The 23661-nt window shown below is 43.3% G+C and overlaps 2 protein-coding genes across 5 annotated transcripts in view; one reads left to right on the forward strand and one right to left on the reverse strand.

Moving 5' to 3' along the window:
- Positions 1–14971, forward strand: part of ubap1 (ubiquitin associated protein 1) — a 32959-nt gene extending 17988 nt beyond the window's left edge. The window contains exons 2-7 of the mRNA XM_003226368.4: positions 742–782; positions 2125–2249; positions 5122–6021; positions 11256–11456; positions 12323–12424; positions 13635–14971. Of these exons, the coding sequence (XP_003226416.1) occupies positions 749–782; positions 2125–2249; positions 5122–6021; positions 11256–11456; positions 12323–12424; positions 13635–13775 (1503 nt within the window). The 5' untranslated portion in view covers positions 742–748 and the 3' untranslated portion in view covers positions 13776–14971. The remainder of the gene's footprint in view (positions 1–741; positions 783–2124; positions 2250–5121; positions 6022–11255; positions 11457–12322; positions 12425–13634) is intronic.
- Positions 14972–16713: 1742 nt separating this feature from the next.
- The window catches only part of kif24 (kinesin family member 24), a 33242-nt gene continuing 26294 nt past the window's right edge, over positions 16714–23661 (reverse strand). For all 4 annotated transcript variants that reach the window (XM_008119170.3, XM_008119169.3, XM_008119167.3 and 1 more), the window contains 3 exons: positions 19737–21854; positions 18489–18582; positions 16714–18043 (listed from right to left, as the gene is read on the reverse strand). In XM_008119170.3, the coding sequence (XP_008117377.1) occupies positions 17900–18043; positions 18489–18582; positions 19737–21854 (2356 nt within the window). In that variant the 3' untranslated portion in view covers positions 16714–17899. The remainder of the gene's footprint in view (positions 18044–18488; positions 18583–19736; positions 21855–23661) is intronic.

Raw genomic sequence — 23661 nt, forward strand, 5'->3', positions numbered from 1 at the left:
AGTCTCTCGCTTTGATCTCCTTATTTCTGCCTCAAGGGCAGGGAGGAGCATCTCATGTTTCCCCAAAACACTTTGTCTTGCTCATCCTCAACTGGCAGCTCCTTTCCTTTCATTGTGATGATTCCCCAGATTGATCAAGAATTGAGGAAGTTTTGTTTTGCCTCAGGAGTCTGTTGCACTGGAGTTGCTGTCTTGTTACTCAAACAGATGCAGCTCTTTGCTGAAGGTGGGCATCCAGTATCTGTAGATAACTGATATATTACCATCACACCAATATTCTAACAACATGGCTCATTCAAGTTGGCTGCACCATTTGAAGGAGGGAATGGATGTTGTCTGGTTTCCGGGTGTATGACCGTCTAGCAGCATTTTCTCCTGACTTTGAAGATCAATAGTGGGGAATTATTTCTGGAATATTCATTCAGTCACAGCAATGAAAGGTCTAGATCATGCATTAATAATTGTGCCAGTTTGTTTGTGACCAAGTTATTCTCAAGTTCAGGATAATATTGAAATTTTCACCTTGCTGCCACCTCTCATATGTTCTCACTTTTTGAGAGGGCTTTTGGGAAGAGTTCATCTTCAGATGGCATTAAATATCTCTGGCCATGTTAGGGTCATGGGCTGTAGATATCTATACATAGTTTGTGAAATGATTCCATCCAGTATGAAGTATGGATTGCAGGTGTGCAATGTAAATGTATGAAATTACTGACACTTTTCTCTTAAAATGTCTTGCAGATTCTAAATGGCTTCTGGGAAGTCGGGTTCTGACTTTCATGGTAAGTGAAAATTCGAGTTTTCTGTTTTGGATGTTCTGGAAGGATGATTCTTCAATGCATAGAATCATTTTAGCTGAGGAATAGCTCACTAGTTTCTTTATATTTGTATTTATATTTGAAGTGCCAAATTGAATGGTATTGAGTTTTAAATAATGTCTTGGTGATATAATATACTCCTTCTTGCTCAGCAAGTACATTGCCCTGAATGTAGTTGAAACATCATCATGGGGTGGGGGTGGGGAATGGGAGTACAGATATTTTTCCTCCTCAGGGAAATGCCAATCCCTTTGAAAGATGTGAGGGCATACCAAATCAGCAAGAAATGCAGCCTGCCTTGGTATTTTGTGCTTAGTGTGTGATTTGCTTGGTACTTAACTTTATAATCTGTCAGATTACTTCAGATCTGCTTTAGCTCGCTGTTTGAACATAGGATCTTCTGCATGGAAACCATGCGTGCCGCCACTAAATGAAGCAAAACTGGCCTTAAGAATGGGACACCCCTTGTCACAGGGGTGCATCTATGCGGCTTTTTAAGGGTATAGTTTGGGAAGCGTCAGTGGGGATGTTTGTAGCTGCAAATACCTTGGAAAATGCATAATCCGCTTGCTCTTTATTCCATCGACTAGAAGGCCTCCAGTGGCAGCAATCAGGTCAGGCTGTTGCCTCTGCAGAGTGTAGTGAACCGGTACTGAGACATGGCTGGCAATATGTAATACTCCAGGCAATTCCAGTAAATTGGCAGAGGCTCCTGCTCTCTGTTTTCTTGACAGTTGAACATTCCCTCTTGAATTAAGCTGATGAAAAAGAACATTTATGGAGAAATAGAAAGTGCATTTTCGTATGTTAAGAACTCGAGATTTTGACTCTAGTTTTGCTCAAAACTCCCTGGGCAGAACAGGTGCTCAGATACTTTCTGTTCATCAGTTCTCAGCAGAGGCCTGAACACCTGAATCATGATGTTATACCTGGCTCTAGTTGGTGGATCTCGGGATAGAAACAAAAGTAGATTTGTGAGCCTAAAATCGTAAATCTCTGTATTGTGGAAGCATGGAAAAAATGGTCTGCCCTCCATGTTTGTGGGGTTGCCCTTTCTAGATTTGATTATTCAGGGATGTGATTAATATGGCAAAAATCAACCACTGATTTGAAAAAGTGGTTTTTCTTGTCTGCGTGTTTTCATTTTCATGGGGTGATGTACCCCAACCTCAGTGACTGTACTTTATGGCAGAGTTACATTTGAATTGAGAACAAAAGCTTTGCATTTCAGTTGGCTTCAGTTTTTTGAAATTTGCTCTAGAGTGTTTGCCAAATCACCATATTTATGGGGTTTTCCCCCCTTCAGGGATCTTCAGTTACATTGACGACGTCCCATTCAAGATAGGAGACAAGTTCAAGGCACCAGCTAAAGTTGGTTTGCCCATTGGATTCTGCCTGCCTGACTCTCCACAGCTTGTCAGGGAAACTCAGGTGAGTGTTACGGTTGCTCTGTCCACATCGCACAAAGGAAGGAGGCTTAAGGCGCCAGCCACACGACTCTCACTGGGACTTTTGCTGTTGGCCTCAGGTTGTGCTGCAGGTGGACAGATGGCTTAATAATTGAATCATTTATGATTACGTGTGCTCCAATCTAAGCATGAAAAGATGGCCTTTTTATGACTGCACTGCACTAACTGCTTATGATCCTCTTAAATAGAATTACAGTACTACCATTTATTAGCTTTTGTTTTATTCTTACTGTTTTGTGTCTGTTTACACAAACCCATATGGCAGGAAAAAAAATTACAATACAAGGCTTTGTAGCTCAGGTGATAAATATAATATCCATCTTTGGTAGTCAGAAAGCAGAAGCACTTTCCGTCGTAACAATAGTAATTGTTGAGGGCAAGGAGGGTGAAGCTTGTTTGTTTGTTTATAATATTGCTCTAGTATTGAGGAGTAAGCCCTTTGATATTACCTTCAGAGGAGATGCGTAATGACCTCTCTTAGCCTTTCCAGAATGTAAAATAATAACCCCAAAGAATTTATATTTTGTTCCTCATAAAGACAGGAGAAGGATGTTATATTTTTCTATTATATAGATTTGAAACAAAATATTTTTTTTAAAAAAGCATAAAGAAGCAAACTACAATTCGAGCCCAGACTGACATCCCAGAAGTCTTCCTCTTATCATGTGTATTTTGTGGAACTTGACTCCCAAGAGATTTTTCCAAAAAGTGGAGGCATGAGCTCCTGTTGGTATGCTTCATTTCCTTTTAAAGAAGAAAGGGTTGAAATGTTCCAGGAAGAACTGGAGTCATGAAACCCAATTAAATCACAGGCTAGAAACTGCTAAACTCTATCTTGACTTTAGAGGTGCTGACAAATTGTCCTTTTGGGATGACGATCCTGTCGATTCTTTCTACTTCTCAACAGCTTTTGATCCAGCTGAAAGGAGCCAGATTTCTCCTGTTCTGGCTGGCCCAGACAGGGATGTGTCCATTACAAAAAGGATGATCTCTGAATACCAGTATGTTTTTGGCAGTTACGAATGCAATACCATTTTAGAAGCCACCTTGGTCCATGTATAGGAAGCATGGACAAACTTCGGCCCTTCAGGTGTTTTGGACTTCAACTCCTACCGGCTGTTGGGAATTGTGGAAGTTGAAATCCGAAACATCTGGAGGGCCAGAGTTTGTCCATTCCTGTTGTATAGGGGGACAAGTGGGGTAAAAATAAAATCAATCAATCAATCAATCAATCAAGGGATCTTGGTTCAACCAGAATCAATGTTTTGACTTCCCACTTCTCTGCATAATGTATATAGGGTGTTTGAAAAAGAACTCCCTAGTCATCATTCAAAATGAATGGTGACTAGGGAGTTCTTTTTCAAACACCCTATATATCAGGGGTCCCCAAACTACGGCCCGGGGGCCACATGCGGCCCATCGAAGCCATTTATCCGGCCCCCACGGCACGAAGGCTGAAGGGGTTGGGCTAAATGGCCCGAGGGTTCTCTTCCAACCCTCTTTATTATTATTATTATTATTATTATTATTATTATTATTATTATTATTATTATTAACATTGAGGCTGGGAGACCATTTGTCAGGGGTGCTTTGGTCCACAAAGGCAGAAAGGGGTTGGGCTAAATAATAATAATAATAATAATAATAATAATAATAATAATAATAATAATAGACACAATGACACAGTCTGACACAGCAAACAAGATAGATATGCTGTATTATTATTATTATTATTATTATTATTATTATTATTATTATTATTATTATTATTGCTCGGTGACCACCTGGCTAACTATAGTCCGGCCCTCCAATGGTCTGAGGGATCATGAACTGGCTCCCAGTTTTAAAAGTTTGGGGACCCCTGCTGTATATCTTAGAAAGTGTGTTCTGTGTACATGTGTGTTTGAAAGTGAAGTTTGTGGGGCAGGACTCTGCTTATCAGATACAATTCAATTTTTGAGGCAAAATTATTACTTTCTTTGCTTCAAAGCCTACAGTCTTCAAATGTTATAGATTGTCCTGCCTGTGTGTTACTGTCATCATCAGATTTATTTTGTTATCGTCAGATGAATGGAACTTATTAGCCGTAGCAACAGTAATCATAATCATTTGTAGCATTCTTGCTTTTTGCTATTGACAGCTTTATTTATATCATTTCTTTTTTTTATCAAAACTGCAGCTGAAGATGGCTTACAAATAAGTTTGGTTAAAATCATTTTCTTTCAAAACCTTCAGATCTCAAAATCCTTTTGGAATAAAAAGTGTTCTGATCAAAGTACTGCAACTGGGGGTGTTGGTGGGTGGGTTCTAACCTTAAGAAGTGAGCCTCAGCGCCTAGGGGCAACCACTAAGTTCTGCCTGATGGGACTAAGAGAAGAGTCTGGACAGACTCATATGCAGAGGTGCAGTCTGTCAGATGGCTGAGACTTATGCCATTTAGAGCCAATGTCTGCCAGATAAACAAAATTCCATTATTTTTAGAGATTCTCAGCTTATTGGGGCAGTTAGAAGAAAGGCTTTCTTAGATAATACCACTTCAGTTAGAGAAACTCCTTCCTAAGGATACCTAACTCGTGCTTATCTGTCATCTATGTGGAAGCAGATAGAAACGACTGGTTTGCACAGGCATGGGCCAACTTCAGCCCTCCCTCCAGATATTTTGGACTAAGAATTGTGAGAGTTGAAGTCTAAAACACCTGGAGGGAGAGCTGAAGTTGGCCCACGCCTGGGTTAGTAGCAACTAGTTTGCCCTGAAAAGGTGAAAGGTGGTCTGGCTATAAATGTACCTAATGAGACCGAATGTCTTACCTTTGTGTGCTTGTTTCTCCTTTCAGTATGACTTTTCCCTGGAAAAGAGGACTATTGAATGGGCTGAGAACATTAAGAGGATCCAGGCCGCCCAGCAAGAGGCTGAGCGGAAGGCAGAGGAAGCTGTAGCCAGCAGCAAGGCCGCCTTGGAGGAGGAGATCCAAGGGGGCTGCCCCTCGGGGACTGTCATGCCGCCTCCCATCAACCCCATTCTTGCAAGTCTGCAGCATGACTGTATCCTGACCCCAACTCCAGCCAGCACCAGCTCCTTAAAGCAAAAGGCCCTGAGTCCTCCCCACACGAAGGCCGATTTCAACCCGGCAGACTTCGAGTGCGAAGAAGACCCCTTTGATAAACTGGAATTAAAAACGCTTGATGACAGAGAGGAACTGAAAAACATTCTGCAGATCCATGTTGGTACCACTGGGCCCATCGTGGCCCAGCTCCTAGATAGTAACTTGCCCAAAGTAGCATCTGAATCTGTGTTGCAAGACCAGGAAGTCTTGGCATCCTTAGAAAGGGCAACTTTGGACCTCAAGCCCCTTCACAAACCGAACGGCCTGATCACTTTGTCCCAGCTGGGAGGCTGTGAAAAGATGGCCCTGTCTTCCAAAGTGTCTCTTTCGCCAGTGACCTCTGTGAGCAATATCAAGTCTCTCTCCTTCCCGAAGCTCGACTCGGACGAGAGCGACTTGCAAGCGGCCAAACTGGCAAACTCCTCCCGCCTCCACAATGGCACTTTCCTCAGCTCCTTGCAGAGCAAAAGCGGAGAACTGAACGGGCATCCTAGGACTGGGCTTTCCAACCTCAATGTGGACGGAGACCTCGAGGCTCCAACATTGTCCTCAGCCACGTCCAGACTGCCTTCTTTGCCCACCTCTGTAGCGTGTACAGAAGATATCCCGGCTCTCACCACAGCCACGGCGGTAAGCCCTGCACAGGCGGGAATACTTCTTTGTCACAGTGGGCTTGACTTTCGGAGGGAAAAAAAATGGGGGGAGTGAATTTGGGATGGACAGTGACTGGTTGAAATAGTTAAAGGCCCCCTACATACAGCTGGATCTGAAAAAGAGCATATTATGTATTTATTTCATTTATATCGTGCTTTTGTCTTGAGTGGAGCTCATAGCTGTTTACAGTGTACCATGTATAGCAGGCATGGGCAAACTTTAGCCCTCTAGGTATTTTGGACTTCCACTCCCACAATTCCTAACAGTAATTATGTACTAGGGGCCCCTGGTGGCACAGTGTGTTAAAGCACTGAGCTGCTGAACTTGCGGACTGAAAGGTGCCAGGTTCAAATCCCAGGAGCGGAATGAGCGCCTGCTGTTAGCCCCAGCTCCTGCCAACCTAGCAGTTCGAAAACATGTAAATGTGAGTAGATCAATAGGTACCGCTCCGGCGGGAAGGTAATGGCGCTCCATGCAGTCATGCTGGCTACATGACCTGGAGGTGTCCATGGACAACGCCGGCTCTTCGGCTTAGAAATGGAGATGAGCACCAACCCCCAGAATCGATCATGACTGGACTTAACGTCAGGGGAAACCTTTACCTTTAATTATGTGCTAAAAACAGCACACCCAATTGCACTCCCCCCTTAAGGCCTGTTTAAACAAAAATGTTCTGCCTGCCTGCAAAAGGACAGCAGATCAAACCTTCAGGAGGGATTTCCAGAGCCCGGGAGCAGCCATCAAGGAGGCCCTGTCTTCTGTGTCCTCATTAGGCAAGTCTGGGAGAACAGTGTAATTGAGAGAAAGCCTCCCCCCAAAGATCCTAAGACTTTGGGAACCTCATATAGAGTAGACAGGCTTTCAGATAATTAGACTATCTGGTATCGTTTTGTTGCTGTTTGTCTTGTGGAAGGTCTTTCTCAATTCTGAGTCTTGATCACTTTGGACAGTGTAAAGGTCTTCATTGCATCCAGTGTTTTTGCTGCAGTGCTGCTTAGTCTCAGGTGTCATAACACCCACCTGATGTCTCTTCTATGCGCACTGCTTGATGGTCTTCATATTATTATGAAATGAGCCAGTGAAAAAATGACATTGGTTTTTAGACAATGTCAATCTGATTGATAACAGAGTGAAATTGACTGATTTGGGCCTATGGTTATTGTTTGGTATTTGTGGAAGTGAACAGCAATATCCTAGATTGGGAGTGTGGGGTGTTGCTAATGATTGTCCAGTGATCTTGAGATTGTCCCAGTTATTGGCCTGTGTGGATCAAGCATCAACCTTATACCAGTTATTTTTGCTAAGAGTCCCTGAAATGCAGGTTTCAATCTAGTTTGAGCTCATTTAGCATCTGCAGTGGAGTTTTTGGGATCTTGCCTTTTCGCTCACCCCTGTGTCCTGCTGCCTTCTCATGAGATCTACTATTAATAGAAATCTAAAATTTTTAGGCTAAAAGTAATGGTATGTCTGGGCTTTGAATGCTGTCTGGAGAAATGGGGCTATTGGTCATCTGGTGGCAGCAGACCCCAAGGATCATGGGCACTTTCTCCTCCCCACAGAATGACCTTTGATTTATTCACATATCAAAGCTTTGGATCACATAGGGAAGGGTTAACACCCCTGTGGGGGTTTCTTTTTCTGTCTTTACCCCTATTTAGAAGATTTCCGCTCATTTTCTGACTCTCTGATAATTGGATTTTGAAAAAAAAAGTCTTCTTGTGAAAACAAGGATTGGAGAGAAAGCTATAGTGGAGACTTCTTTTCTCCTTGCTAACTCTTTCAGGAGTGAATTTCCCTTCCTAGGAACAGATTTTTCTCACTTCTTGTTTTCTCACCCGCATTCTTATCTAGGAGTCATTTGTTAAGTTGGATGTTTGTAAGTCAGGGACTGCCTGTACATATGATACTTTCCCACAGCTATTATATTATATTTTTAATTTATATCCAGCCGTTTTCCCTAATGAGGCTAAATACAAGTTATAAACCACTAGCTGTGCCCGGCCACGCGTTGCTGTGGCAAAGTGGTGGTGGTATTGGTTAAAAATTGTTGTGTAATTTTTATTTGACTTTATTTGCATTTTTTTATTAATTTTATTGTAAGTTATATTTTTATTTATTATATTTTATTATTTTCTTGTATTATTTTTAGTTATTTTCTGTTATTATAGTATTTTATTGTATTAATTTTTTTAGTGTTTTTTATTATTTTTTATTGGGTTGCTAGGAGACCAAGTTGGAGGAGCTTAGCCTTCTAACTGGCAGCAATTGGATAAAAGCAATTATTCCTCTCTCTCTAATTAGGACTTCATTTTTCTTTTCTTTTTGTTGTATCAATCTAGAGGCATGGATGATGGGTTGTGTTGTCAAATTTCGAGGTTGGGGGGCCTGTAGTTTTGTTGTTTTGTGGGTCGCCGTGATGCCATCACTCTTTTATATATATAGATACAGAAGTAAGAAGTACTTTATGAGTTCAAACACTAAAAATATTAAAATGGATTGAAATAAATGATATCTCCTTTCATTCAAGGTACCTATTAGAGGCACATATTCTTTTTATGGGTTAACTGTAGGATTAGCATGATATTAATATAATATTTGTTGGAAGTGAAGCATCAACACTTGTATATATAGAGCAGTGGTTCTCAACCTGTGGGTCCCCAGGTGTTTTGGCCTACAAATCAAAATCCCAGCCGGTTTACCAGCTGTTAGGATTCCTGGGAGTTGAAGGCCAAAACACCCACAGGTTGAGAAGCACTGATATAGAGCCATGAGGAAGAGAGCAAACCCTGTGGTGGAAACATGCCTCCTACCTTGTTTCACCTCCCTTGCCTAGTTCTACAAAGTTCAACATAATTTTTTGCTTCCTGCCTGCCTGGAGAAGCCACTTCCCTTTCTTCCCAAGCATCTTTAGTGCTTTATTGTTCTTTTGTTTGAGAAGGGAGCATCATGAGGCATCTCTCTGCCCCACGATGCCTGGCACAGAGACATGAAAATCAGCATTAGGGAGTCTGCTACTAAAGTTAGGTGCATTTCTTTTGTGTCTCTACTTTTTTATTTGAGATGTGTTACCTGCAATAAAGGAAGTGTTTACCTTTTTAAAAACCTTATCAGAGCATCCTATGTCTTTGCTCTCCTATTTCCTACCATAAGTTCAGATATAGCACTGACTACACTGCACTCTGCTGTAGATACCAGATATTCCTACAATATTAACAGTGCTGCTCTTTAGAACAATGCTGATTTTAAAAAAGACCTTAGAAGTGGGATGTATATCTTATGAAAAATGTTCTCTGCTTTGGTGCATCTGGATCCAGAGGAGCCCGAGTGGCTTGGGTGTATCACCTGTTTTATAGAGAGAGGATCACCCTTGCTTCCAGCTTTTTCCTCTCAAGATTGTTGTAGCAGAGATTGACTCTAACAGGCATGCTGTAGATTATGTTTCTGCCCCAGTCCCCGCTCTTTCAGGAAAAAGAAGTCTGCCATCCCGCTAATGAGATTACAGACTAAATCCTGTTTTCCACTGTGGTCACAGCAGAACTTTTCTCCTCCTCTTTGGCCCATGATGTTTTCTAGAAACAGGTTTTCCCAGCCCCTCGGCTCTTGTTTAGGGGTTTCCTGGGGAGAGAGGAATTCTGTGATCCAGCTGTTTTGCAAACATTTGGATATTGCCAACATACAGATAATAACTATCCCATTGTTCAACTTCCATATGTGATACTGCGCAATGCACTTGGGTACTTGATTTCAATATGTAAAACGTAGTTGAAATTTTAAAATAAAACGCCAGTATAAATATGTCACAAAGCACTATTTTTATCCATCATTTTGCCTAGAAATATGAAAAACAACTTCCCCCGTTCTTTTAGAATGATAGAAGTTTAAAGACAAGGCTTTTATATGTTTACTTCCCAAAATTATTTCTAAAAACTGTAACAGGAAGGCCTTTTGTATAGGACTGTGTGCAGGATCAGATAATTACAATTCCAGATCCTGTTCCCTTTTCTATCTTTTTATGAGAATGGCTGCTTTATGTCTAGTTGACACTCTAGAAGCCTAGAAGAGACAAAATGGCTCAACGTTGTTTTTGTCCAGTTCTCATAGTTGACGAAACCAAAAGGACATCTTGCAGTTTAGTTGCAAAAACATAACAGTTTTAAAAATTCCAGTAATTGTATCAAACTGTGCTTTTAATATGCCAGATATGCTGGTTATATGCCCTCTCAAATTAGACGTAATGGATTTTCTGTTCCTGGAATGACAAATTGATTTGCAACCTATAAAAAGTATCGGAATTGCATCCCCCCCCCCCCAGTTTTTGCAAAGGTTTCTACTTCCCTGGCCCTTTCCCCCATAGATACTGTTTCCCCTAAACAATCTGTCTTGTATTTATTTTTTCCCAAGAAGAAACACTATAATGGTTTATTTTCAGGGGATGTCTTTTTTATTAAGTATGGTACAACAATTTATATTTATTCAAATAAAGTTAAGTCACCTTCTTCTGAAACATTGTCATAACTCTCCAAAACCGGAATTCCATCCTGAATTTCTTTCAGCTCCATTTCCTTTAAAACCATTGGCCCCAATCTTTCATGTCGAGCAATAGAGCTGTCATTAAATGAGCTGCTCTTATCCATGTAACCCGCTTAGAGTGTATTGGCAACAACACTGTCTATGATTTTATCCCTTGTTGATGGGGCTGCCCGCACCTCTCTGGTCACCTCTGAAATAGCAGCTGTCATGATGGGACAGATGAGAATGCTTGCCCATCTTCTTTACCGTTCAGCGCCAGTATGCTGCATAGCCACTCCTATCACTATGTCTTATTTTCGGGGTATGGCTTATATTGCACAAATGCTTATAAGCTACGGCTTATTTATGGGTATTTTTTTTTTCGTGGAAACAGGGTAGCGTCAAGATTTCTGGAATGTTGACATTTCTGATTTTGAGAGCAGGCTGCTTGGAGTTGTGTATGCAACTTGCCATTGGTATAGCTATGAAGATGAAGATACAGCTAGGATTCTTAGTCAAATTCTTACTCAACTTAGTTTGTGGAGAAGTTGTGATTTAACCTCTGCTCCAAGCACATTTTAGTCCAGCAGTGCTTAGAGGTTGATATGATGGATTATGCTTCGGCCTTAACTTAAGTTGGTGCAACTGCATCCCACCTTTGTCTCTTTCCTTCCATGAAAGTTTCCGTTTATTGCTTCCAGGTGACTCACCAAAGTTTCCCGACATCCCAAGTGCCCAGGGCCCCCGGCTGTATGAAATGGCCCAGCAGCTCCCCCTACGCAGAGGCGTTGCAGGCCCTTTCCTCCAGTGAGCGGCAGTGCGCCGAGACCGTGGTGAACATGGGCTACTCCTATGAGGACGTCCTGAAGGCGATGAAGAAGAAGGGGCAGAACATAGAACAGGCAAGTCAGGCTGGCGAGACTTTTCATGCAAACCCAGTAAGAAAAGTTAGAACAGAAACCTTGAATCAGCTGGCATTTGGTCACAAGGAAGGAAGCCTGCTGTCTTGACAAAGCCCTCCTTGAGAAATAATATACAGTATTTTGATAACAGTTCCCATGTGTTTTTAGTGGCTGATACCTTTCATGTAACTCAGACTGCCAGCAGTCAAAACTAACAAAGAGAATAAAAAAATAGTCAAGAGCATGAGGCTGCCATTGATAAACAAATATCATATAATATGTGAAAATATTTGGTAAGCGTATTACCACAATATTTCTTCATCTGGTGCAGTCATGCATGTTTTAACATTTTTGTTATGTTACAATTTCTTTAGTATTTCTTTGTTGGTTGATATATTAAATCATAGAGTTGGAAGCAAGTCCAATCCCCTGCTGTGCAAGCATAGACAACCAAAGCACTATGGTAAACACTAATCCATATTTTGGAGCACCCACATAGCCCAATAAACGCCAAAATTTGTCCCGGTCTCATTGTGGGATGGCAGTTGATCTATGATATGATGCACTGGCGATGCCCAATTTAATATTTGCCAGTTACCTGGAGCTCCTTGAAATATGTGGTATTTTTATGCTAGCAATGTATTCAGCATCCGCATTCAGCTTTATCACTTCAGGATGCTTTCCCAACACAAAGGTATTCTTGTGTCGGGCATGAAATGTTATCGATTTTTCATGTGAAGGATTCATCAACAAGAGGCTCCTGATAGGCTTAGTTTGGGCAGATTAGCCAAGGAAATGCATGCCTGAATGGATTATCCCTACAGAGCGAGTGCCTCAGTTCATCTCTGGCCTGTTCCTCCTCATAGGTTCTAGACTACCTTTTTGTCCACGGGCAGTTCTGCGAGAAGGGATTCGATCCGCTCCTTGTGGAGGCTGCTCTCGAAATGTATCAGTGTTCGGAAGAGAAGGTGAGTGGCTCAGCGCGTCCGTTGTCTAGCCAGTATTATATATGAGCTTATGGTAGGAAATGGGAAAGAACAATAGTTGGGATGGCAAGGTTTTGAAAGGATACCATGTAATACGCTTGAAATAAAAGAGTAGAGACACAAAATTACAGTTACTTTACTAATGCTACTCCTTAATGCTGACACTCATGTCTTTGTGTTCTGCATCTTAATAATAATAATAATAATAATAATAATAACAACTTTATTTTTATATCCCACCCCATCTCCTCAGAGGGACTCCGAACGGCTTACATGGGGCCATGCCCGACAACAATACAATAACAGCAATAAAACAATAAAACAAGATCAGCAATAAAACAATCTTGAGGCAGAGAGAAGCCTCATAGTGCTTCCTTCTCAAACTAAAGGAGAATAAAGCACTAAAAACCTTTGTGAAGAAAGGGGAAATGACCTCTTCATGCAGGCAGCAAATGAAACACCTAGAGTTACATAGATGTAGGAGACAGAAGTGAAAGTAAGACAACAGGATCCCCTTTGTCCCTAATTGCTGTGATTCACTTCTACCACTTAATCTAGAACTTTCCAAAATATCACATGTTTTAGGAATGCATCATTGAATGACATGGTAATTCCATTTTACTGGCAAACTGGAGATTAAGCCTTTCATTTATATATTTAAAAATAAATGATGCATTGGGTTGTTGTATGTTTTCCGGGCTGTATGGCCATGTTCCAGAAGTATTCTCTCCTGACATTTCTCCTACATCTATGGCAGGCATCCTCAGAGGTTGTGAGGCAACCTCTGCGGATGCATGCTATAGATGTGGGTGAAACGTCAGGAGAGAATACTTCTGGAACATGGCCATACAGCTCGGAAAACATACAACAACATTGTGATCCCGGCATGAAAGCCTTGGACAACACATGATGCATTGCTTATTTCCCATAGACCTAGGTGTCATCTTGCAACTGACACACTACTAAAGAGTCACAGCATAGAGTTTGGAAAGCTTTGATTTAATGTTTTCCTTTTGTGCAGAGGGAAGGAATATAAATTCTGACATAAACTTGGCTTGAAAGCTCTAAAGTGGCTGTCATTGTAAAGGAAGACTTGGATTTGCTTTGCAGAACCTGGGATGTCTTACTTTTTCATTGGGTTTTCCCTTAAAATTCTTATAATAGCATTTTCTTTTGTTTCTCTCTTTCTCAGACAACGGAACTTCTCCAGCTCATGAGTAAATTTAAAGAAATGGGCTTTGAACTGAAAGACATTAAAGAGGTATTGTTATTACACAACAATGACCAGGACAATGCACTGGAAGACCTCATGACCCGGGCAGGGGCCAGTTGAAGAAGGCTGAAGGGAGCCCACTCCTGGCCCGGCCATCCGGACCCTGGCCCTCCTTGCCAAGGGGCTCTCTCTCTCTGCAGGCATTTGAGGAGGGGCAGCAGACCCCCAGGAAACCGACAAAGCTGGGGGGCCGTCCCATTGGCACTCCATTGGCGTCTCTCCACTCTGCCATTCCCTGGAGAGAGTCCCGTCTGCTTTCTTCAATTACAGTTTAAGTGTCCTTTCCTCTCCCCTCCCCCCCCCCACTTTTATTTTGACTAGGCCACGGGAAATCTTGACTGGAGCTGTACATAGTCAGGCCAAGGCTAGTTGTATCCTCTCTCTCCCCCAAATCTTGCACTGGACTTGCCCCGTTTTGGAAATGAACTACGCTTTGGTTCTTTGAAGCTGCTTTCGTTTGTGTATGTCTGCCTGTACTGAAAATATGGACTCCTGGTTGAGAGTAACAGGAATCCGGGAGCTTTATGGGGCGGATGGGGAAAAATAGGGGGGCGTCTTTGGTCGAAGGGTAGTGCGCAATGTAGTTCAACACTGGTTCTGAAACTGCCGCTATGCATATAAGAGAGAAGCCTTATGGTGGGCCCTTTTCTCCCTGATGTTCGTTCTGGTCCGGGCTGCCCCACTCTCCTCTGAGTAGATGAACCCAGGTCTCAGAACAGGTAAGCTGTGAATCCCGTTTGGATCTCCTCCAACACTGCTGATTTTGAAACGCTGGGGAGTGAAGGCTCCCCTTGGAAATACATTTTCTATTTATACAGATCTGTGCAAACTTCAGCCCCCCCCCCCCCCCAGGTGTTTTGGACGTCAACTCCCACAATTGTGGGAGTTGACGTCCAAAACACTTGGAGAGCTGAAATTTGCACAGGCCTGAATTATAAGCAGAAGCCCTTCTGAGCAACCAGCCAATCATACAGTGTGAAATTGGAAATCTTTATCTTTCAAACACTTTCTTTTTTCATATTCACTGCATTGGTTCCATTTTCCCCCCACACTGCTATAGTTACATTAATCTATTAACATCTAGTGATAGGAATCAAGACATTTTGGTTTGGTTTTGATAGTAAAAAAATGTATTATGTTGTACATGGTTAAAGATGTAAATACATAAAAAATTATAAGCAGTCCTGATGATCTTTGGAGTAATTTGCTAAGTATTTTGGTTCTGCAGAAGGAGACTAATAAAAACTTAAAACGTGTCCTGGTTTCCTGTTCTAGGGATTAATAGGGAAAAGAAATGCCTGAGTATTAAATAGTCATCGTGAATTAAATCCATCATAACCTGAGTATTTTCCACAAGTGTCCCTATGCTAGGTTCGGTTCGGTGGTTGTTTTTCGAGCTCCTACTGGCATGTTGAAAATGTTATTTCTGGGGAGTCTTGCATGGTTCTCTACAGACTTTATACTGAGAACAGGTGCTCTAAATCTTAACCCACTTGGGCAGATCATCCCCATAACGTGTCAACTTCCAGTTTGCTTTGATCTTCAGAGACTCCAGACTCCACCAAGACTATCATTTCTCCTCTTCATCTTAAAGCAAGGGATTGTGGAAACACAAGTTGGTTGACAATTCCTTTCAGAATCATGCAGACAAGTGAATGGTCCAATATTAGCACCCAAATTTCATGAAACAGGCTTGAGTTGCAGGCCAGGGTTAAATGAATCCATGTTACCGAGCAATAGACAACCACCCAACCTCGACTGCTATAATCCCTATTTAAAGTACAGTAGAGTCTCACTTATCCAACACTCGCTTATCCAATGTTCTGGATTATCTAACACATTTTTGTAGTCAATGTTTTCAATATATCGTGATATTTTGGTGCTAAATTCATAAATACAGTCATTACTACATAGCATTATTGCGTATTGAACTACTTTTTCTGCCAAATTTGTTGTCTAACATAATGTTTTGGTGCTTAATTTGTAAAATCATAACCTAATTTGATGTTTAATAGGCTTTTCCTTAATGCCTCCTTATTATTCAACATATTCGCTTATCCAACATTCTGCCGGCCCGTTTATGTTGGATAAGTGAGACTCTACTGTATTACACTATGTAACAAAATTTGAGCCATTTTCTGTTCCTGATTTGAAAGTGTTATTTCCAGTTTAATTGTGTGGGAATTACTTTGAAAATAGTTGTTATACTCCAGAAACTTTGTTTTTGTGGCTGCCACAAACTAGGTTGAATTGGTTGAGACACAATGAGATATTAATTGAAAAACTAGAGCAAAATGTACTGCAGGATGTGCCACAAAAACAAAGTTTTTGCAGTTTAATACACTTTTACCATGTTTTTATGATAGAACCAATTAGAAAATAACATTTATTACCCAGGAACAAAAATCATATTACATAGTGTTATGTAATAATAATCTCTTGAGGGAATATATGTTTAAAGGTCAAATGAGTGAGTGCTAATGGCAGTAAAGTTCCATTAAACTCTGCATGATTAGGATAACATTTTTCATACTAAGATATGAAATTGAATTGTATACTGGGAGGAAAAAAACACCTCTATGCTGCTGTTGTCTTGTCTCCTGGCCAGCCTTTCCTTTTCTATCTCTAGTTGGTGCTCCATTGTCCTGGGAGTGATGTCGGAGCTGAGAAAGATCGGAAAGACTGGATCCTGAGAAAGAGGAACCCTGAATGGAGCCAGTAAATGTCCAGTTTTGGCTAATGATCTCAAACAAGCCTGGGCAATGGCAGAAAGATCATTGATATCCCATAAGGCTCCTTCCAACTCTAGGATTCTAAGACCGAGTACAGCGAAACATTCATCTAGGCCAGGCATGGGCCAAGTTCGGCTTCCTCCAGGTGTCTCAGAGTTGAAAACACCTAGAGGGAGGGCCAAAGTTGACCTATTTCTGCTCTGGAGACTTGGACTCAATGGAGCCATTGATTTGCTTAATTTGACACATAATAAGACCCAACTGTGTAGCAAATAAGACCTTTTAATGAAAGAAAAATCAACTCAGCAAAATAATCATCAGTATAAAAATGACATGCATATTACAATTCAATCATTGAGTTTTCAGCAGTTTGTGTAACTCTGAGAACATTCATTCTTTTTAAACAAGGAGCCTCTAGAAACAGTAACACACAGTAAATGCAAATTGCTCCATTGACGCCACTCATGGGACTGCGGCATCATTTCGGCAATCAGGATGTGCGGTTTGCAAACATGAGCAGGAAGGACTTTTTGGATCTTGTCTACTTGTAGAAATGAGGAGTCAGGGAAGAATTCTACAGACATGATTCCTCTCTCAAGGAGAACTGCTATTTTGAATGCAGCATGGCTACCTGGACCAAGCCTGCATGTGTTGCATCTTTTAAAGAACATGGCAGGTGTGTTGCCGATCTTGCTGTGATCTCTGGTGCTTCTGCCACTGTATCTACGCAAAGGGGGCATGGGTGGGCCTGAGTGAGAAACTTCCAGAATATACCTGCATGTTAAATAGAGAGAAAATGTGTATAGCCAGCCCTACACATTTGCTGGGGCTAAGGGTACGCAATCCCCACAAAAGTGAAAAAAATGCCAATTAAAACATTCATTTTTAAAAAAACCTGAGTGAACATTGCTGTAGGATCCTCCAGTGTGACTTTATGATCAACTTCTGCCGGAAATTAACCATATATTCATGCTGGCAGACTTAAGAGATTTCTAGAGTAGACTGTATTACTCAAATCTGCAAAGGTTAAACCCAAATTATCCAGCCAACAGCCAAGGTGTATTTGGTACTGGGAGAAGGGGATTAATCGCTTATAGGCATGATTCGTACAAATTCTCTTCGGGGAACCTGTTCTGCACTGCTGACAACAGGCCCTGTCACTCACCTGACAATTTCAGTCACTCTAGAAGGCCCTATATTGCTGCAGTTCATGCATTTAGAGCTGATAACTTCCTTTTTTCAACGCATGAGCTGGAAATAGAACCAATGATCGTATGGAGTCACTTGTCATCAGCGATGAAAAGACCACGTGTGTTATAGGTGAGGGTTAGGAAACAGGAACACACACAGGCTGTTTTTCTTCTTAAGTCTTCCAAAACATACCAGGTGCCTCTCAAGTCTTTGCTGCCTGCCAGAGATGAAGGATTTGATGCCTTTGTTGCTTCATCACGGCTATGTTGGGGAAGTTGGCAGGAGTGCGGCCTCGTTGGAAGAAGTAGCAGCCAGGAAGGGCTGCAGCTGGGTCCGCATCCTTTGGATGCACTTGGACTTCAGGGTCAAGATTTCGTCCAGCTTCGTCACAAAGTCTTCAAAGTCCTAAAGGGAAAACAATCAGTGAGTGGAAAATGCAAGGATTCAGAAAAGTTGATTCACATGCCATTTATGAAATTTGTCTAGAGTGGGCATGGGCAAACTTCAGCCGTCCAGGTGTTTTGGACTTCAACTCTCACAATTCCTAACAGCCGGTAGGCTGTTAGGAATTGTGAGAGTTGAAGTCCAAAACACCTGGACGGCTGAAGTTTGCCTATGCCCACTCTAGAGTATTTGTTGGAAGCCAGGTATTTTCTGACCTGTGCTCTGTTTATTAGCTGCCAGGCCTTATGTATGTCTACTCATTATTAAAGGAGCGCTCCTTTTCCAACTCAGATGAGGCCACGCTTAGTGCTTAGCTCCTGCTGTCTAAATAATGACACTGCAAGAGATGATGCGCGGAGAAAAACCTGGCTTCGGGGAGCGTAGAAGAGCCTGCAGACCCACTCACCAGCTCTGGCATCTTACGGATCAGACTTTCTTCCCGAAAACACAGGTTTGCCATTTCATCCAGTTGTTTCCGATGGATCTGGAGCACAGATTGCCTACGAGGCACAATTAAAAATAAGAATGACTCTGCTAACAAGCGTACTCCACTCCACTTAGTACAAACACTTATGGGCAACAACCTATCAGATTCAACTTGTCATCTGACCAGCTTCCCAGGAGCCTTCAATAACCCCAAGAATGGCACAATTTGGGGCATTAGTATACAGAGTTTGACATCTAAGGATCCAAATTATTGTGCTCACTTTCCTGCAGCAGTCTTGTACTTGCTTCCCCTTATTGCAGATGAGAGGCCAAGGCTTATAGAAAACCGTTTGCCAAAGGCAAGTTTTAAACTTACTGCTTTACAGCAAACAAGGTGTAAATACTTAAGAACACAGGTTAGAGGAATCACATTTGAACTTCCCTGAAATCATGGATAGCTGGACACCCACCCCTTTTCTAAACTTTTTTTTTTTTTGGTTTAAAGTAGCATCCTTGGAAGTTTAGGGAACAATTTCACCAAATTGAGATCCTTCCAAGCTATATTGGGTCCAGGAAAAGCTACAGGAATTTGATTAATTTGGTGCAAGAAGACAAAAACATGTGACAAAGTTGGACCCTCATCTCCTTGGACAGAACTCCTCAGGGTGATGGACCATAGCCCAACCCCTGAACCAGTGTCTTGCCACACCTGGAGTGATTCTAAGCAGGGGAAATAACCTTTGTTGCCAATGGACACAAAAATGGTGCCTGTTCTTGGAACACGGGGAAATACTGCCAGTCTTGCACATCGATAGCTGAAGATGTAGCTCTTTTGTAGATCAACGTTTGAATCCCTGCTCAGCCATGAAAACCCACTGGGTGGCTGAGCAAGTCACGCTGTCACTCAGCCTCAGAGTGAGGCAAAGGCAAACCCTCTGAAAAATCTTTCCAAGAAAACCCTGTAATATGTTTGCCGTAAGTCAAAAATAACTTGAAGGCCACAGCAACAGTAATTTTAGCCAAAATGTTGGGATGCTGAGAGCTGCAAAATGCCCTTGAAACTGCAGGTGTGTCTCCCGGCTTTGTGTCACCACTTTTTCATTAAAAAAATCAAGGCACTTTCACCTTTGGGACCATTCCACATGTTTCCCACACCTGCCAATCCCTTTAGGAACCCAGTTCTGCCTTGCAAACTGAGTGAGGACAAAGGGAAACCAAGAATGCTCACCTTCCCAATGCTTCTTTACTCTGGAGTGCCATTTCCTCGCTGCTGAACATCAATGTAAATGCCTCTTCTGAACAGTCAGGGTCCCCTTTCCTGAATGCCAAACTGGATGGCAGGGGAATGCCTTCCTTAGAGGGCTTTTTGCTTCCTGCATGATCAGAGATGGGCAATGGGATGAAAGGCTTTCCCACCATGTCGGGATGTTTGACTTGTGCGCCTGGCTTGGTGCTGTCCTCTTCCCCCAAGATGAAACAGGCCAAGGAGCCAGTCCTAGCTGCTTCCGTGTCGGCATCATATTGTGGACTGGTCACATAGTCACTGAACTGGAGGTTACTAAGAAGCAGAGGGTCCTCCTCGCCCTTCCTCTCTGAGCCTGGAGAGAGAAGATCCGCCAGGCCTGTGGCTCCAGAGGGATATTTATGAAAAACAGAGCTCTCAAGTTCATTTAAGGCTGATTCCACTCCGAAGGCAGGAGACGTCTTCTGCAGATTAAGGTGAGACTGTGAGAGCCACCTGGACCTGGCTGGTGGAGAAGCTCCTGGACCAGCTGCTCTCCAGTGATCCATTTCCTGCCTGATGGATGGAGGGGATGTTTGGTTTCCGAAGAACCTCCTGGGGTCTTCATCCCATCGCTTTCTGGGCTGGGAGGGCTTCTTTTCCCACTGTGCCTCCTGTTCCTGGCGCTGCTTCTTTCTTTGCCCCTGTACGGACTGGCCTTCTGGACTATCAGGGTCGAGGAGGGACACTGTCAAGGGAGCCGTCTCTCCAGCAAAGTCCCCTGAACAACTCAGAGCCTCATCAAGGTCTGTTCCTTTGTGGGGGTACTTTTTCCTGCCAGTCTCTGACACAGGAGCATGTTTACCTTGAAGAGATTCTTCTTTCAGGCCATCCGCTATGGGGCTTGCAGATGCCAACAGGTGGGCAAATGGACTTTGCATTGCATTTTCTACAACAGAGAAGCACTTGTCGGGACAGGTTAGAGGTAGATCTGAACATCTGGGCTTCTTTGGACTGAGCAGGGTTTCTTTGCTTTTGCTGTTACATACAACACTGTCATCCTGCGAGCAGTAAGGTTTTTCGGGCGTATCATTCTTCAGAGAGGAACTGAGTGCTGCAGATGCCTCTGTGCTCCACTCCGACTGATTCCTACAGTCTTCCTTGCAGATGGCAGAATCCTCCATCCCTGACCAAGCTTCTCTCCTTTGATCCTCAAGCTCAGGCTGTTTGGAAAAGAGTTCTTGTCCAGCTTGGACTTCCTGGCCTTCGGCTTCATGCTCTCTCCGGTGGAGGAAGAACGAACCCTGGCTGCATTCCCGTTTAGCTTGCACCTCGACTTTCCTGGTGCTCGGACCGGGGGAGAAGGAGTCCTCGCTGAAGTCACTGTCGTCCAGGTCTTCCAGCTGCATTGTCTCATCGCAGTCCGGAGGGGAGAGAGGGGTCGGGGCGGGGGCCTCCTCTCTCACCCGTACCTCCTGGGGCTTGTACTGGGCTAAAAACCTCTCCAGAGGCTGGTAGCTCAGCTTCTGCTGCAGGATCGGAGGCTGCTGGAACTGCTGGTGATAAAGGCGGAGGTGCTGCTCCCGGTCTCTCTGGTGTGGAGGGGGCTCTGCCCAGGCCGCCTTGCACTGCTCCATAAAGAGCCTCCCTCCTTCCTCCGCAGGGGCCACCGAGGGCCGGTTGGTGTCGCCGAGGGAAAAGTCCTCTCTAGACACCAGTTGCTTCTGCACAGGCTGCACTTTCAGGCACTTGACCCCTGCGCTCCTGGACACAAAGTCCTTCCCAAACGGGTTCTTCTCAAAAGGCAGAGATGGATCCTCGGGTGCCTTCTTGGCCGGTGCTCCTGCCCTTGGGGTGCTGCAGCTATGCCAATCCTGAGTGCCCAAATGCCCTTTGCGGGCCTGTCCTTTTGGGACAGAAGAGAAAGGAAACTGCCCTGGTGAAGCCTTGGACTTGGACAAGGTGGGGTGCTGAAGCCCCAGCTTTACTTTCTTTGGTGAGTTCTTCTCACCGCTTTGTGCGCAAGGAGAGCTCTGGATGCGTTTGGGAGACACGTTTGCCGTCGCCCGGCGCCTGTTCACAAGTGGGGTGCAGCACTTCATGCCCCTCTTCAGCTCCTTCACCCTGCAAGTAAAGAAGAGAAAAGAGTGTGGGTGTTAACTTGTATTGTGCTCATTTGAAAGGTTTCTAGACTGCGTTGTAGGGCACGGGCTTCTAAAGGAGACTTACAGAAAAAGAAGAAAATTCTAATAAAATGCAACCAAAGTCAAAACAGCAGTTGATATACTTCCAAGGCCAGAACAACCTTCATAACCATTTAAACAGATAGTATCTTCCCAGTTATGGCAGCCCCGGTGGCAAAGTGTGTTAAAGCACTGAGCTGCTGAACTTTTAGACCGAAAGGTCCCAGGTTCAAACCCCGGGAGCGGCGGGAGCGACTGCTGTTAGCTCCAGCTTCTGCCAACCTAGCAGTTCAAAAACATGCCAATGTGAGTAGATTAATAGGTACCGCTCTGGCGGGAAGGTAATGGCGCTCCATGCAGTCATGCCGGCCACATGACCTTGGAGGTGTCTATGGACAATGCCGGCTCTTCGGCTTAGAAATGGAGATGAGCACCAACCCCCAGAGTCGGACACGACTGGACTTAACGTCAGGGGAAACCTTTACCTTTACCTAGACTGCGTTGTAAGGCACGGGCTTCTCAAGGTGACTTACAGAAAAAGAAGAAGATTCTAATAAAATGCAACCAAAGTCGTAACAGCAGTTGATATATTTCCAAGGCCAGAACGACCTTCATAAGAATTTAAGCAGATAATATCTTCCCAGTTATAAACATCTTACAGTGTCAAGACCAAGAATTTGAAACCAGAGAAAAGGATATTATTAGACATTTACATACACATTCAGGCTTTTAAAACATGCCTGTGTCTTTGCTCCAAATATTGGCTCCTTGGTTCCCTCAGTTCCTCCCTCCCTCCTGGTCTCTGTTCCTGTTCTGCCTGAAATTACCTTCCCTTCTCAATGCATTACAACAGTTTCCTCTTCAATTTTACATCCATTTTCCAAAATCCTGCTGCAGCACAATCCCCTGAATTAGCCAACTCAGTCTCCTTCTTCTCCACTGCCATCTGATAACTCCTGGCCATTCTTTTGACTAACAGGACATGGTAGCCATGAGTCAAGGGCTGCAATACCTCATTGTGGTTGTTTTTCCCCCCTACAGCATCCAGCAGATTGGACAATGGAGGATTCTTCTGCACTGCCTTTGAGACTCCCATTGGTATGTTTAGCTTGCAGAAGTGACAACTGAGGAGCGCTCTGATCCTCATCGCTTGTTAAACCCACAGGCTCTCTTTATGCCGAATGTTTCTTGCAAGGCTGAGTTAATCAGAACGACATGGCCAGAAATACACATACTACCAGTTATTTTAACCTGAAAGCTAAGAATAGTTTCTGGCAAATTAAAACATAAATCTGAAGAGAAGTGTTTGAACTGCATTTTGTTCATGCTTTCGGACAGCAGCCCAGCAGTTGGGAACCTTCATTATTCTGCAGGCTCCACCAGTTTCCGCAATTACAGCTGCTGCTTGATGGATTGTGCCATTTATCTGGTCTCTGCGTAAGAAGCCTAGCAAGGAAGTAGGTCAAGGAACAAAGCCTAAGGCGGCATGAGCCAAGAGGCCACCCAGGAAGGCCGGGGCAGAACAGGAAGCCCAGGCCTTGGGATCTGAAGGGCAGGGTGGCTCGAGACGCCTCCTCGCTCTCTTAGCAGCAATACAAGGCCTGAGATTCATTGCTGTATACATTGACTTTCTTGCTGGGCAGGATCTTGGCATCCCATTTTGGAAACCTCTGGAGTTCAGCCAGTCTTCAGGCATTTTGGAGGAACAGAATACTATTTAGTCTGAAGAAAGGGAGTAGAACATTTCA

This window comes from Anolis carolinensis, chromosome 2 (assembly GCF_035594765.1).
Source record: "Anolis carolinensis isolate JA03-04 chromosome 2, rAnoCar3.1.pri, whole genome shotgun sequence".
Taxonomy (NCBI): Eukaryota; Metazoa; Chordata; class Lepidosauria; order Squamata; family Dactyloidae; genus Anolis; species Anolis carolinensis.